The 15,667-nt window shown below is 37.4% G+C and overlaps 1 protein-coding gene across 9 annotated transcripts in view; it reads right to left on the reverse strand.

Annotated features, from left to right (window-relative positions):
• The window catches only part of THADA (THADA armadillo repeat containing), a 151,987-nt gene that overhangs the window by 102,028 nt on the left and 34,292 nt on the right, over positions 1-15,667 (reverse strand). For all 9 annotated transcript variants that reach the window (XR_012579471.1, XM_014264420.3, XM_026791065.2 and 6 more), the window contains 2 exons: positions 15,439-15,561; positions 14,687-14,778 (listed from right to left, as the gene is read on the reverse strand). Coding sequence is in view for 8 of the 9 variants with exons in the window: in XM_014264420.3 (XP_014119895.1) it covers positions 14,687-14,778; positions 15,439-15,561 (215 nt within the window). In the remaining variant the exon portion in view is untranslated. The remainder of the gene's footprint in view (positions 1-14,686; positions 14,779-15,438; positions 15,562-15,667) is intronic.

The raw sequence follows: 15,667 nt of genomic DNA on the forward strand, positions 1-15,667 counted from the left end.
GGGGAAGCTCTAATTAGACATAGATGGTATGCAGATTAAAAAGACTTCCTTTAAAAATAAATAAATGAAAGGCCATCATTTAGAAAAACAAAGCCAACTGCAGAGTTTGCTTGCCACAAGATCAACCAAGATAAATGTTCCATGTTAGCATGACTCCAATGCAAAGCTTCCAATAAGCAGACAGATCCAGGTTTGGAAAAATAACACAATGAGATGGCAAGACTGAATGTGCATAAAAATAAGCAGACAAAAAAAAAAATCATGCACGAGTAAACGAGCACATGGCAAACATCAGCACAGCTCCTTCCAGCACTCAGCTAACATAACATGCCTTAGCCACAGGCCACAGAATAAACACAGCAAAACCAGACTGTTAGGTGGAAACAAATGTTCAAAGAGGGACAGGAAACTTTCCCAAGGCACTTAAGAAAAATTCTGTGAATACATATACAATATAGTGAACTGCTAGAATTAAAAGCAAGGAAATCTGCAGTAGCTGTTACAGCTACAAAGAAGATTTCAGATTATATTAATTCAGTTTTAGTGTTTCCATGTAATTTTTTTAATTGAAGTGTTAATGAGAACAGTTTAAAGACATCAATATTGATAATAACTGGTTATTTAAGCAGAAGACACCCATGCAATTTTTTCTAACAGTGTCCTCAAAACTACTTCAATTTTTTTGCACATAAAGTATGTAGCAAACTGAAGATGCAAAGCCAGAGACAGCACAAAACCTAAGATCTATCAGGTCAAACAGCCCATCCTACTGAATTTCCCTATGTAAAACATTAAGAACTCAGTATTTAAAAATAAAAGGTTCTACCCAAAAATGTTGTGACCTCTTCATCTCTTGTGCTACAGAGTGCAAAAAGCAAAAGCAGAATTTGGGTCAAGTTTCCTATGGAATGGATGGCCACTGCTGAAATATTTAAGAGAAGACTACATCCAAGTAGCACCTCACAAGTACTTTTAACGAGGTTCATTTTTAACGCATTAAAAATTCAGCAGCCACATTTGAATCAATATTAAATAATGGAACTGAATATCTTGACAAAGCCTCAAAATTCTTTGCAATTAGCATGGTTTCATAAATCTTTTTGACAGGAAAAGAAAATTGTAACTACTGAAGTGGGTAACTTACATAACCTACATAATCTCCTACTTGTTTTACTGCTCCAGAGTTTATTGATAGGAGAAGGCAGCCTAATCAAAACCACTGACAGGCAGTATCTGCAGAGAAGATGTCCACAGGCATTTTCAGAAAAAAGGAGACACAACTGTCTGAGGAGACTGTTAAAGGGCCTCCAGTTCAGAGGGGAAACAAGAACCACTACACATTATCAGAAGTGCTGAAAAATTAAAAGCGTGCTCAAAATACAAGGCATTAATGTAAGTGTGAATGCACTGCTTGGGGATGTCAAGGCAAGGAGATGCACAACTGGGAATAAGCAGGAAGTGAAACAGCTAGACAGTATGGAACACAGGAATTCAGTTGTTTCACTTTGTAATGCTGACCATGCTTTTTGCTCCTGGAAACATGTACACACAACTATTTGTGTAATGTAATTGAGACTGGAACAACAAAAATATAATGGTTGTGCTCTTCAAAACTGCTCACGACACTAAGCCACATATTTTATATTAATTTCAACAAAATACTCCTTTAAAAAACAAAAACATGAGATATATCCCATGAATCTATCACTTGCATGCATGCATGTACATGTGCACACAATGTGAGTTAGGGATAGCTTATTCCCTGTGAACCTATCTTTAAAAGAAGACAAATCCCTGACACAGCTATAAAAGAACATATCAAGTAAACGTGGACTAAAACAACCCAGAAGCCACTGCCAACAGTCTTCATGAAACAAACTTGTTCTTCCTACTCTATGACAGATCTGACAGGGAACAGTAAGTTGAAATTAAAAATACAGATAACTACCTTCCCATTAGTCACTGCCATAGTTCAAACACAGATTTTTGGCAACAGAGCTACCATAATTAAAATCTTAAACCAAACATTCTGCAGATCACAAGATTTTACATCTACTCCCCCTAAAATGTGTTTATAAGAGAAGTAACTGAGAAGAGCCTCAAGATACTACTATTTTACCCCATGTCCAGCTGGAACTATTTTTATATTGCTTCAGAGATCATCTTCAACAGTATGTTCAACCACAGACTCAATAATAGTATTTTCTTTTTTCCTTTTAGTAACTCTAAGAAGCACAATTTCACAATCCAGAATTTCAAACAGGATTGCTGAGACCCAAACAATGAACTAGTGGAAGGTTATGTACTGAGAGAGGAAGTAGAGTAGTGAAACAGGAAAGTTATCAATGGGTTGATCATGCTAACAATAAAATCCCTCTTCCCAAATGTAAAATGTCATTCAAGTACACAATTAAAATGATGTTTAATGTAGAAAGGCTGAGAGAGAAACTAATGGAAACACTTACATCCCACTAAATTCACTTCCAAAAATAATTTGAATAACTATACATGCAGGACACTGCAGTACTTCAGAAGATGCAGTATTTACCTCTCACAGAGTTTCCAGTTTACAATATAATGTTTTTTCATGCAAGCAATTCTGCTCAAAAGCCAGATGACAGAGTACAACCCATTCACAAAAGATTTCATTTTGATGGCTAGAGACAGCAGTCATGGTTTAGCACTCAGAAGATTATTTATGTAGACAGACATACAATAGTTTCTTTGCCATTTTCATTCAGTTCTCCCCACCTGAAAAGATGTTCCATTAACAAGAAACAGTTATACAGAAGTTTCTTCTGTATCATGTCACACAGAATCAGGCTACACCCACCACTCCTAACACTTGTCTGTGTGCCCTTGAGTCAAACTCTTCCTCTTCAATAGATTCTGGAGCAGGCAAAACTGGGGGGGAAGAAAAAACTTTCACCAAATATAGATGTCCCATCAACTGGCAAAAAGTTACTTTGAAGGCACGTGATGATAGGAAGGACAGAATTTAACAGCTAGCAATAAGCACTTGGAAAACAACTGAATCACAGCTAAGTTACAGAAAACCAACTAGTGCTAGGGGTAAAAATTAAAAAAAAAAAAGGAAACTCAAAGCAGACTGTAAGTCTGTAAGACTTCAAGGGAAAGTATGGTTTAAGCATGATACACAGTTTAGAGTGTTGATAACGCTTTTTCAGAAAATATGCAAAAACTGGTTCTACTTTCTCTGAAATAACCCAACTCAGAAGCCCTTATTATACTCTTGAGTGACAGCAGTTCTTCCATTCATTTAGCACTGGTTCTTTGGCTTTATCACTTTTCAGAACAGAACCTCGAGTGGCTTAAATTAAGCCAAAATCACGAGTTTTCAAGTTTTCATGTCATGTGCTCGTGGAGATGTCAATAACATCTAACTTCTAGAACCAATTCATAAATGCTTCTAAAAACTGACATCTCCAGAGATTAAACATTGTGTTTGTTTCAGTAGCAACTTGATGCTACACAACTCCAGCATCTATGTTCATTCAATTAATGTCTTTCTTACAAAATATTCCACCTTTATACATAACAAGTGGGTGGACTGTTTAACTGCATTTTAAAAATACATTTAAGAATAAAACTATGGATGTTGCAGTGTTCTTTTTAAAACTGTGCTGTACACTTAAGAGAACACTCCAGGAGATTAAAATTCTGCTGTGACACTGGGGCATACATATCATTTTACTGTGACGTGTCAGAGATTACCTGCTTCTGTTCTTTCATTGACTTTTCAGAAGAATGAAGCTTTCTAACCTTGTGGGCTGTTTTTAGTAACTGACACGTAAAAGAACATCTGCAGCAAACATGTTCATATTTGAGTATAGCACAGGTGAGATTTAGAGACAATCTTCTGAGGGCAGCAAAGGTTTCTGGTGTTCTTTTTGAAACACAAATATTGCTAACATCTCATGTCAGCTGACAAATACATGGTCATATTTTACAGGGGAAAAAATACTACATTTAAAAATAAAAAATACAACTGGAATGTGAACAAAATATAGACAAGGCACACTTGGATCAGGACCAAGAATTTAGTTTTGATGAAATTACAGAAATACTTTTAGTTGTCTCCTGTGAAACCTACTTGTGTTGCAACAATCCTTACATTGAATCATTAATCCCATATCAGATGATCCTTTATGTTAAAGAGCAGTAGTGCAGAAACAGAGCCCAACATACTCCTGGCACTGCAAGAACTAATGCTGCTGAAAGAACTTGAAAACCAGGACACTTTGGCAAAACTGTCATTCAAAATGACAGATTTATGTAGACAGCATATGTTCTACACATTCGCTACTTCTGACATTGCTGAATTATGAAAAAAATCCCACAATGCAACTTAACTAGGCTAACTGGACTAGACTAGGTTTTTGTTGCCCATTTTAACATTTGTGTTCTTTTGCTGACCCTTATCACTTATTAAACAGCTGGATGCTGTCTTAAAATATAGGAAACCTATTTCCCTACTAACAAAGACAGATTTCAGAAGCATAAACTCAAAATAAACGGGAAACCTTTTCTTTTTTAACTACATAGAAAACACCAAGAAAAAATGTATGGCAGATTGATTTATGCAGAGGTTGTGGTAAAGACCAAAGGTAATTTCAGATATGCTTTAAGAATTATATTAATTTTTTGCTCCTTTAATAGGACTAGATTATGTGACAATCACCTGCATGCCATGACAGGACAAGTAACAGCAATAAAGGTACAGAAAACAGAAAGGTTCTAACTACAGGGGAAGCAAAATTCAAAAGAATTTACTGTATTTGACTCCAAGGGTAATTCTATCTTGTATTTTAGAACACAGCAAAACAGCATAATATTATATAACTACAAAGGCAAATATATAACACTTGAAATTATTCAAAAGTGGTAGTAAGGCGAACGATTCACAAAACTACACGCTTTGCACCTGGGATGAAGAATCCTGAGTATCAGCACAGGGTGAAAACCAACTGGATCAGAAACCAACATCCCCAAGAGAAAAAATGTATGGGTTAGAGTGGATGCCAAGGGCAAATCCTCACTGCTCACAGCCAAACCACACATGGAAATGTGTTCATTAGAACAAAAGCAGCAGCAGATCAGTGAGGCTGCACATGGCATTCCCCATCACATTCTCGTTGTCAAGAGAAGAGATCAGCAAAGAGCTGCCCAGATGGGCATGGCCTACACAACATGCTCTGTAAGAAGCTGAAGGAGCCAGGTTTGCTCTGTTGAACAAAGAGGAGGTCCAGGGTAGATCTAACAGCAGCCTACTACCACTTGAAGGAATTAAAGTGTATAGAGCTAATAATCTTCTTGCAGTAGCTACAGAGACTACAGAAAGGACCAATGGTCACAAATCATAGCCTGGAAGTTTTAAATTGTGCAGGGAAATGAAGCACTCTTGCTCAGAATAGTTATGAAATGTCTTTGAAACTCCAGAGGTTTTAACTCATCCAAAGACACCATTGACCTGATGTAGTGGTGCTAGCAGTCACACTCTCAATGGGAATCCAGGACACAGGACAAAGAGATCCCTTCACAGTTTGTATGGTTCCACTCAGCCACTTCCCACTCTGCCACCATGGTTTTAACACTGCTTTCTTAAAAGATCAATGTTTTTCTTGTCTTCCTGCATTTGCTGGCCATCACAAGCCACTGCAAGTGCGGTAAAGAATAGATCCTGCTCAGAACAAAATTCTTGTTTTTTATTAAGTCTTAAAGACTAAGTTAGTAACTTGGCTTTAATTCAGCACAAACTATTATTTTTTGCCACATTGTACAATAAGAGAAACGTAGAAATAAAAATAATCACTTAAAATTTTATTTCAGTAGTAGTATATATTTATGAAATATCTTCATTAACAGTCCCTCTGGATGACCACTAGAGAACCATCACTATTTTTACTCAGACAGACAATAGGAGCAGGCAAGTTCCTTTAGAAATAGAGATTACACACAAATTTTAATTTGCCTCAGATAATTTTGTTTAAAGAATATACCTCAGAATTAAATTCCTGAAATCACATACTGTTTCAGGACTCATGACAAACTGCTTTCAATAAAACATTTCACACACAAAAGAGAATTTTAGGGCTGCCTCAGAAGGGAAAATGGCCATGTAATTTTGTGGGAGGCCACAATGAAGCCTAGAAAAAACAACTTTAAAAAAAAAAACCAAAAAACTGGTGTAATGCATTGGCTAATAAGCCCAAGAGCAAGGATACAGAAGATTATTGCATACTTGTTTTTCTAGACCTAACATGATACAGGACACCTCTTCCGTGACAAAAAGGCACAACTTTTCTGTAACCTCATCAAATCAGTAACAAAAAAGAATTCAGATTTCATTTCTACCCCCATGAATTGGAAAACACTATGAAGGGGAAAGAAGCATCATAAACATGTGGGGACCTTTAACAAAGATGTGGTGACTCTGTACCTTCAATAAATCTAACATTTGTTTTGTTAGTAAGTAGAAAACACTTAAATCCCGGAACAGTAAGCAAAATAGTTGAAGCTCACTGGCTTGAAAAAACATTCTTTCATGCTACACAGACCTAAAATAAATACTTAAAAGGAACTAAGAATATGCCACTATATCTTGGTTTTTTCATTTTCCTTCAGATAGAAGTGCTAGAATAAACATTTGTACTAGTTTACACTGCTGTGTTTTTATGAGGTTAATAACTGAAGTGCCAATCAAAACCTGTATAAATACAGCAGTTAAATACCTTCTGGTATTTAGAGGCACTTTTATTTACAAGGGAGCTAGCCAAGATTTCTAAAGGACTGCATGGTCTGGTTTGCTTTGATCTCTTAAGCACAAGTTTCTTTATACCTCTTGTTTTGCTATTTATTACACTCTTTGTGTGATCAGGTATGGAAAGAGCACCTGCATAAAACAAAAAAAAAAAAAAATCAGGAAAAGTGTGACTCAAGAGGAATAATTATGCAACACACAGTTCAGTAAAGTAACTTGTGAAGAGCACTTTGACAAGAGCACTTTTGCTGTGATGCTAGATAAAGAAGTATGCATACAATGGGCTCAGAATAAAAACAGGGAATCAGCACTTAAACCCATACAACCTGGTACCTACAGCAACACGTTAATCACCACTCAGCTTTGATACTTTTGTCTGTGTGTATCTTCATATATATATATAAGCATGTATATACAACTGTATCTAAAACTGAGGTGAATTATTTTACATATAATTACTTTTAACAAACTTTTTTTAGGATATTGATCTGTGCATATATGTCCATAAAAATGTATGTACACAAAAAGATGCAACTAAAAGAGATATGCATATATGCATCTAGGAAGTTTCCAAGAATTCTGTTCAACCACTGTCTATAACACTGTTATCTTTAATCTCTTACCACAAACTTAGCATTGTAAATTTCAGCTCCAATAATCCACACTTTCTCTCTGGCAGTATTTTGTGAGGAGTAGCTGCTTTTTACTTAGCATAGTTAATGAATAAGGGATATATATAATATGCACAGATCAAAATAGAATAATTACCACCATTCATACTAATTAAAACTTTTATCACTACAGGAGAAATGAAATTACCTACTCATGTGGCTAGTTTACACTAATTTTTGTTTTATAGAATGAATTTCATTCACTTGTTAGAAACAAACATTAACATTATGCCCCTAGTTTATTTAAAACAAATGAACGAACTGGAGTTACCTTGGGCCAGCATATATAGTTGAAGGATGTTTCACTTTGGGTAAACTCATTCAGCTAATTTTACCACATTCATCTTTCTATTTTCTGGGGCTGACTTAAGACAGGATGTTATGAAGATACTCCCAGAGATACACGTTTGCACTGATTTAAAGCAATGATTTAACTGTGTTTTGGGCCCCAGAAATGTGACTGGGATTTATGTAGGTTATTGCTTTTCTGACTCTGTATAGACAAGGTAAGATCTTGAACTAAAAATGGTTCTGTAGATTTTAGGTACTTTATCAAAAAGAGAAAGACACACACTGTGTTCCAAAAACCAGCAGAAATCATACAGGCAAGAGTTTCTTCAGCCTTGAGAAGAAAAATCCCTATTTTCTGCTACAGAGGATTTTAGAGTTTTAGTTTAGCCCTGCAAAACAAACAGAGTAATTAAGGAAATAACACAGAGGGAAACAGATTTGTTTAGGAGCTTGTTTTCAGTTTGTTTCTGTTTCTGCACAAAACTTTCATAAATTTTACCTTCAACTTACAAGTTAATAGTACCTTATCATCATTATTCTTGCTATAAAGGCACTTAGGGAGCCTGTTCAAAATAATGTTTAAACAAGCATATTGTTATTGAACTCTTAATCAGCAAAAGCCGTAACGGTTATCTGAGTCAGCCTGAACTTTTGCATGTTTTCTTGAGACACTTCTAAGATTAAGTCTTCTAAATCTGTCAAAGTCAATAAAAAAGGAGAGATGGAGTATTAAAAACAAAAAGTTGAACAAAATAAATGTGGTCTATTTTTGGCACACAGAAAGGCAAGGGGGTTTTTCTTCTTAACAAAAACAACCCCCTCACAAGGCAATGTACTGCAACAAATCCTTAATAACTACTTTGAAAGCATTCGCCAGAACAACTGAGGTGCCACAGAAGGAACAAGCAGCAAAAAGTGAAACAGAAGGAGCCAGAGGAAAAGCACCAGAGCCACTGAAATGGCTCAGTCACCTCACAAAACCTCACTGTCAGTGACACAGTATTTCAACTGGAAAGCTGCAACAGGCCAAGGCTGCCAGGGAAAATCCACTAGGGAATCACTAATGGGATCCAAGCTCAGCAATCCCAAGCCCTGCTCAGCACACAGGCCAGAGCTCAGTGAGGCCAGTCCTGTGAATGGAGCTCATCCCTGCTGGAGCCAGCACGAGAGGCTCAGCCTTCCTGGAGCCACAGCCCCGGTCACCATCCCTAACATGGAGCTGGACCTCAGCTGGCACTGCCACTGGTATGTCTCCATGTTGGCACTGAGCATTTAAGGGCTGGAGTCACTGTGAGCATCCCCTCAGGCACTGACCCAAGAGCTATCCCCTTTCACCACTCTGATGTGCCACTACAGCCTGACCACACTAGTACCACTCATGTTTCTTTTGGTTTACCCCAAAACAGGACTGGCCACTCCTCTGTGAGCAACACTGACCCATCCCAGAAGTCCTACAGAGCTTAGCATGATCCACTGAAAATGTCTAATAAGCTTGCTGTTAAGGCTGACAAAACATCCTTGATGTCAGACAGACTTTTCAGGTGCTAAGTTAGAAATATTGGAAGTGTTAGCCTGCCAGGAGTGGGATCTGTAACAGGAATCATGTACATACGATGTAGTCTGTTTTTGAAACTACGACTCAAAAGGAGCTTAGAGAAAAGGAAGATAATACCAGAATCATTTAATTTAGGGATAATGTTATGAAAAGAGAGGTTTGCATGAGAACATTCACTTTTACTGTTTCCCTCTAAATTTCACAGCGTTAAATGTGATTCTTTATGGTCTTAAAAACCTTAACATTAAAGAAAAAGCATATAACTTAGAAGAAAAAATAGACCAACTTAAGTGATTTTAGAAGTTAATTTGATTTCACTCTGTGACCTTCAAGTGTGCAAGCAACCACTTAGTGAGCAACCACTGCTGAACACTCAACTTGCAATAAAAACAAGGAAAGCTGAGGGCAGTCATGCAGGGCATCTTCATAACCTGTTAACATCTACATAGTTTTCATTTTGTAATTAAAAAGGTAAGTTTCCCCTTTCCAGAGTTTGAAGTCATTGACATCTATTGACAAGCTATAAATTAAAATAAAGACAATGTAGATGGCAAGAAAAGTTTTCTTTCTTTACAAATAGATCTAAACCAACATTGAAAACATGGCAGCATTCATACTCAAATTCCAGGCAGCATGAGTATTAACTCCACAGAAAATGTGTTGACAATAAAATATTTTCCAGCATATGCATTATCCCTTCACAGGAGCTTCCCTCCTCCCAAAATGCAAATATATACATACATACACCAGTTTTGAAATGTAAAAATCATCAGGTTGCACAGTACCATCTCAGCCTTGCTTAAAACCCTGGTTTTTAATTAAAGAGTTGAAGCTTTTCCTTCTTGAAACCTCCTCCACCAAAGGTGAGAAGCAGAGGGAATTCTCCCCTTTCCCACTCTTTTGTTTAATCCCAGCCTATACCTAAGGCCATTGGTCATTCTTCCCAAGGACTCTGCAACATCTGTATTCCAAATCAAAAAAAATCATTTTCAGATAAACCAGGATGATCCTTTTTTATTACCATAAAGACTGAAACTTGTTCTAAGTCAAATGACAAACTGCCTCAAAGGCAATTCCTGATCATGCCTATCCTTTGGGATGGAAGGAGGGGAAAATTTAAAAAGAAAGTCTGAAATAACAAGGATTTGATAAGAAGAGTCTCATCAAATATCTGATGACAAGTGTCTGGTTCACTAACAAGCAGTAAATAGGCATATTGTACTACAGACCAAAAAGATATTTGACATACACATATATACACATATATGTGAAAGTACCATTATTATTACTGGAACTCCTTTGGACAGAAAAGAATTCCTCTATGATAACTGAAATTAATTTTGAAATGAAATTTCTTAACTGCACATGTAAGTTATTTTCATTTTCAGGGCTGCATTAACTATCATAATACACATATAGCTTCATATCAAGACATCCTAATTTTTTATGTGACACTGGAAACTACAATCACCTACAACAAAAATCTACTTCAGATGATTTGCAATCTGTAGCAACACTAAGACAAAAAAGAAATTACCATGAAAGAAATGAACTATGAAGCACACACTATACTCCAGCTTCTTCAAAAGTGCATGGAATAAGCAAATCTACATTGCAAATTGACTGCAGAAGAAAAAAGAAGTGGTCATTTAATCAAAAAAATCAGTGGCCTACAGAACTCCTTGCTGTCCAAAGTCCCATTCAATCAATTCACAATAAACCAAGCACAGTACTCGGGTCTTCAATGGGCCCCTCAGGGTGGTGTCTCCAAGAGAGCTGCAGAGGAACTTTTTATAAGAGTCTGTAGGGATAAGACAAGAGAGAATGGCTTTACGCTGACAGAGGGCAGGATTAGATCAGATATCAGGAAGAAATTCTTCACTGTGAAGCACTGGAACAGGTTGCCCAGAGAATTTATGGATGTCCTGTCTCTCAGAGTGTTCAAGGCCAGGTTGGATAGGGCTTGGAGCAATCTGGTCTAGTGGAAGGTGTCCCTTTCCATGGCAGGGGCATTGGAACAAGCTGTTCTTTCAGCTCTCTTCCAACTGATGTCAGTCTGTGACACCAGAGCAGGCAGAGGGAGGATGTGCCTGGAAGCTGGGACCCCTCCCTGTGTCACTGCCTGGGTGGAGGGCAGATCCCAGGGCACACAGCTCAAGTGCTGAACAGCAGCAGGGCTGGGGGACAGCTCACAGCTGGTCCCACCTTAGCCAGGCAAGCCAGGATGCAGGAGGCACAGCCATGTAAGTGTCTGAGGGCACCAACACAAACACCTGTGCTGTGAAGGGCTCAGAAAATGGGGGTATTTTCTCTAAAGCACACCATGACGTGTCTGTGCAGAACACACTTTCTGTAACCAAATATCAACAGGCACAACACAACGGCTTCTATCCAATCTTCCTCAGTTCTTGGAATTTATCTGGCTAGAATTTCACTCCAAGTCTTGTAGACTTTAAATTATCATAGCATTTAAGAAAATTGTATTGCCAAATCAAGTATATAAAAGTGCTAACTGGGCCATTTTACAAATGTAAATTCTCTGAAATTCAGAACATCATTTAGCCAAATACACACCCATACACCTATATACAGACACCATCACACACACTTGCAGCAGCATTAGAAGTTTTGATACAGTCTTTCTCAGAAAGAGAAAAGCCAAAGAGTTCTAACTTTATTTTCCCTAGAAGAAAATGCTCAACATGGATAGTTACATGGACCACTGTAAAGAGCCTTCACATAACTCCTCTCTCTTCTACTTGCAAGACTGCACACAGCTGTTATTTTTTCACATATTAATTTTCCAAATCATCTTTTTCATCTATGCTAAAATTAAAAAGATGCACCAATACTTCATGTTCCAGCAAAGCTTCTTTCTGAAAGTCTACAAAAACCACCCCAATTCTATCGCTATTATAGGAACTCTTTTTGAGAAAACAGTCAGAAAGTCAATCCTCTTCTATAAAGATGCCCAGAACAGCCCAGTAATAACCTAACTCCCTGCTGACACAAAAATGACAGATTTAACCACCTAATCTGAAGCCTAGATTAGGAAACCTAAGCAGGGTGCTAATGGGAGAGTTGGTCTTTGGACAGATGTCCCTTAATGTAAACAGAACATCCTCAAGGCAACAGAACAAGCATTCTAAAGCCAGGTGACTTTCACAAAAGCTCCTACAGATTCAAGGTGTGAAAATGCCAGTGCTTTGGAAGTGGGGGAAAAATTACTTGGTAATTAAATATAAATATATAAAAAAAAAATAGCTACAATTTTGTTTGAGTAAAACCCTCCTTGAGTTTAAAGCTCCAGAAGAGAAGCACCCAAGCACAGCTGCACCCAGGGATGAGGCTGCAGGGAGCTGTGCAGTAAGGGTGACACCTCGTGGTGCCAAACCACAGAAACACAGACCCCTCTCTTCCCAAACACAGCCCACCTCATACCCACCTGTGAGGCTCTCCTGCAGGGACAGGAACTACAAATCAAATCTCTGCCTGTTTTCACACCTCCTCTATCTCACAGACCTGCCTTAAATGTGTCTTCCTAATCCCTGTGTCACAGTTCTGACAAGCACACATGGAAAACAGCACAAGTGATTTCATGCAATGTTTAATGCACAACCCTTAATCAAATGATGAAGAAAATAAAGTCAGCCCAGCTTTAACATTTTTTGGTTAAAATTAATATAGAGAAATTACTGTAAACAAAAGTTTCAGAGAAGCAAGTCAACAGATCCAGTTACATAAAAATTAACATTGTCATTAAAAAATTTAATTTAGCTACATAAAAGATCCTTTGTTCTGGTATCTCCCATATCCAACAGAAGCTCAAATGCATTATTTTCTGCAGCTTCACAAACAAATCTCAGATTCCATAGATCATCACACTGCATGCATTTGAGAAGTCACTTTGCCTTCCCACTGCAGTAGTTAGTGCCAAGTTTTTTTCCCAAAGATACAAGTTTAAGAAAGCAGGGTGTCTATCTCTTTCAGTAAGTGCTCAATATAAAAATTAAAGGAAAAAAGCAACTTTAAATGCTGTTATATAACAAAAGTAGGAAGACAAGAAGTGAAAAACACTTTTTACTGCTCTGCTTGAGCTACAAGAGGGTTACAGGAGTGAATTTAGAAAGGATTTGGATATGTGAAAAAACAAGAATAATTTCATGCAGTAGAGCAGTTAACATCTCAAATTGTTTCTGGAAAGAGTTGCTAAGGGAAATCTCCCTTCAGTTTCCCACCTATATTTCTTCTTCATGTTCATACATGCACAGCAACAAAGTTTTTCAAGAGACACCTGAAATCAACTATTTCATACAGCTAAAATGGGATCTATGTAGCATTTAAAAGATGACAGAGCAGTATCATCCCAAGACATCTAGTTTTTCAAAATATGCATGAAAAATTTATTAGTTACACGGATCAACAGTAAGGAACCATGATAAAAGGGGTGGAATTTCTGAAGGTAAATTGTAACAACTGCCTTCTTTCAGAAACTGCATGCCTTGCCTGTGATGTGAAAATCCATCAGGAATTTCTGAAATGGTTACCATAATATCCATACCATGACCACTCTGTGGCCCCACAGGCTTACCCAGGAATACTTTTTAATGAGTTTATTCTACATCCAGGGTTATTTTCACATCCCTCCTAGAGCAGAAACCTCAGTTACAGAGAGCTGGCATGGATATGCTTCGTTTGCTGAAAAAGCTCAAGGAAGAGGCCAAAGAAAACATAGGGGTCCTTGTGCAGTAACTGGAGGGTGCAAAGAAACTGGAATGCTCAGGACTGGGGAGTTTTAAGAGTTAGAGGAGAACTATTTTTACATAAAGTGAAATAGTAAGGGATTTGAAGCAGGACTACAGAATCCAAGGCCAGTATCCCTTGGAAGAGAAATGGCTCTGCAAGCTGCAATTTTTATAGTTTGGAGGAAAGAGATGTGACAGTGTTCTAGAGTAGGAAGACTAAACAGGAAAATCAAGTAAGTAGGGGTGAAATTAACTCCAGGCCTGCCCTAGAAGGAAGTGAACACGTGTGTTCTGCAACAACCACTGTACCTCTTCTCTCTGACCCCCTTTCTCTTTGCTCTTAAGAGCAAGAGGTCTGTTTTGTGACCATGAGAGCCCCTGGCTTTGGGAAGAGCCACTGGCAGCAAAATCTCCCAGCAACATTCCACTCCTGAGAAATTGCACCTGAGTACAAATTAACTCTGTGTTTAACAATAGATATTTTTGGCCCTACCACTTACCTCTTGGCAGAACGATTAAGCACAGCTAGACGTTCCTCTAACATCCTGATTCAAATATATCCATAAAGCAAGCAACATTTTCAAATTGTTGTTGGCTAAGGTCATGTTTTGCAAACTTGTATCTGATACAAAGTGAAACTTACCTATTTTTTTTGGAATTTTCATCTTTCTCTCTTTTAACTCCAAAAATTCTTGTAATCAGGGCACTAAAAAGAAGTGTAGATGAGTTTCGTACCTAGAGGAAAAAGTAAGAACTATGTTTGAAAAATCCCTTTGAAATGTATGATTTTTTTTTTAAATACAGCCATTAATGTACAGTCAAAAAAAAAATAACAACTGAGTGAAAAGCAAGCTACAGGTCAGCACATGGAAACTATTAATTCAGAGCATCCTTCCAATGAAGATGATCCTACTGGAAAGGTCAGGCTCTTTGGAGATGCCTATCTTTATTACAGGGAATGTATCCAGATTTTTAGTGGTTCAAAGCATTCACCCTTATGCAGAGAAGATCATGAAGTGTTCTACCTGAACATGCCACATGGGATCTTTAATTCAAGAGCAAAGTAACAGTGAGAATGAATGCAAATGCACTTTTTACTAGCTAAGTGCACTGACTCAAAATTTAACAGCTAGAGAGACTTTAATCTATAAGGTAATCTTTGTCCCTACTTTTTGTGGAGATCAGCACTTCACATTAAGAAAAATTAAACAAAGCCAAAAAAACAAGACCAAAATGATGAATTTTTTGCAAGTCTACATTATTTTTTACTGTACCTTAAAATATTACATTCCCAAAATTGTGATACTGCCATTTATAAACATGACCAAAGCTTCACTGAACAGGACCACTCTATATCCTGGTAAACTGGAGAAGCAAAATGAAGAATTAACTTACTGCCCAGACAGGTGACATAAACCCTAGAATTGATGCTTTTATTCCATCTGCAACATAAGGCATGATGTTTTCACCTAAACGTGTATCCCTATACAGTGCCCGGAGGATATTTAAAGCATGAACCTGTGGTGGGAGAAGAAATATATGAAAAGTATAAATTCATAAGTAAATATCTTAAATTTCATTTACATAATCACAGTGAAGATTTAAATTTTTACATAAATTTCAT

Source organism: Zonotrichia albicollis, chromosome 3, assembly GCF_047830755.1.
Source record: "Zonotrichia albicollis isolate bZonAlb1 chromosome 3, bZonAlb1.hap1, whole genome shotgun sequence".
NCBI lineage: Eukaryota > Metazoa > Chordata > Aves > Passeriformes > Passerellidae > Zonotrichia > Zonotrichia albicollis.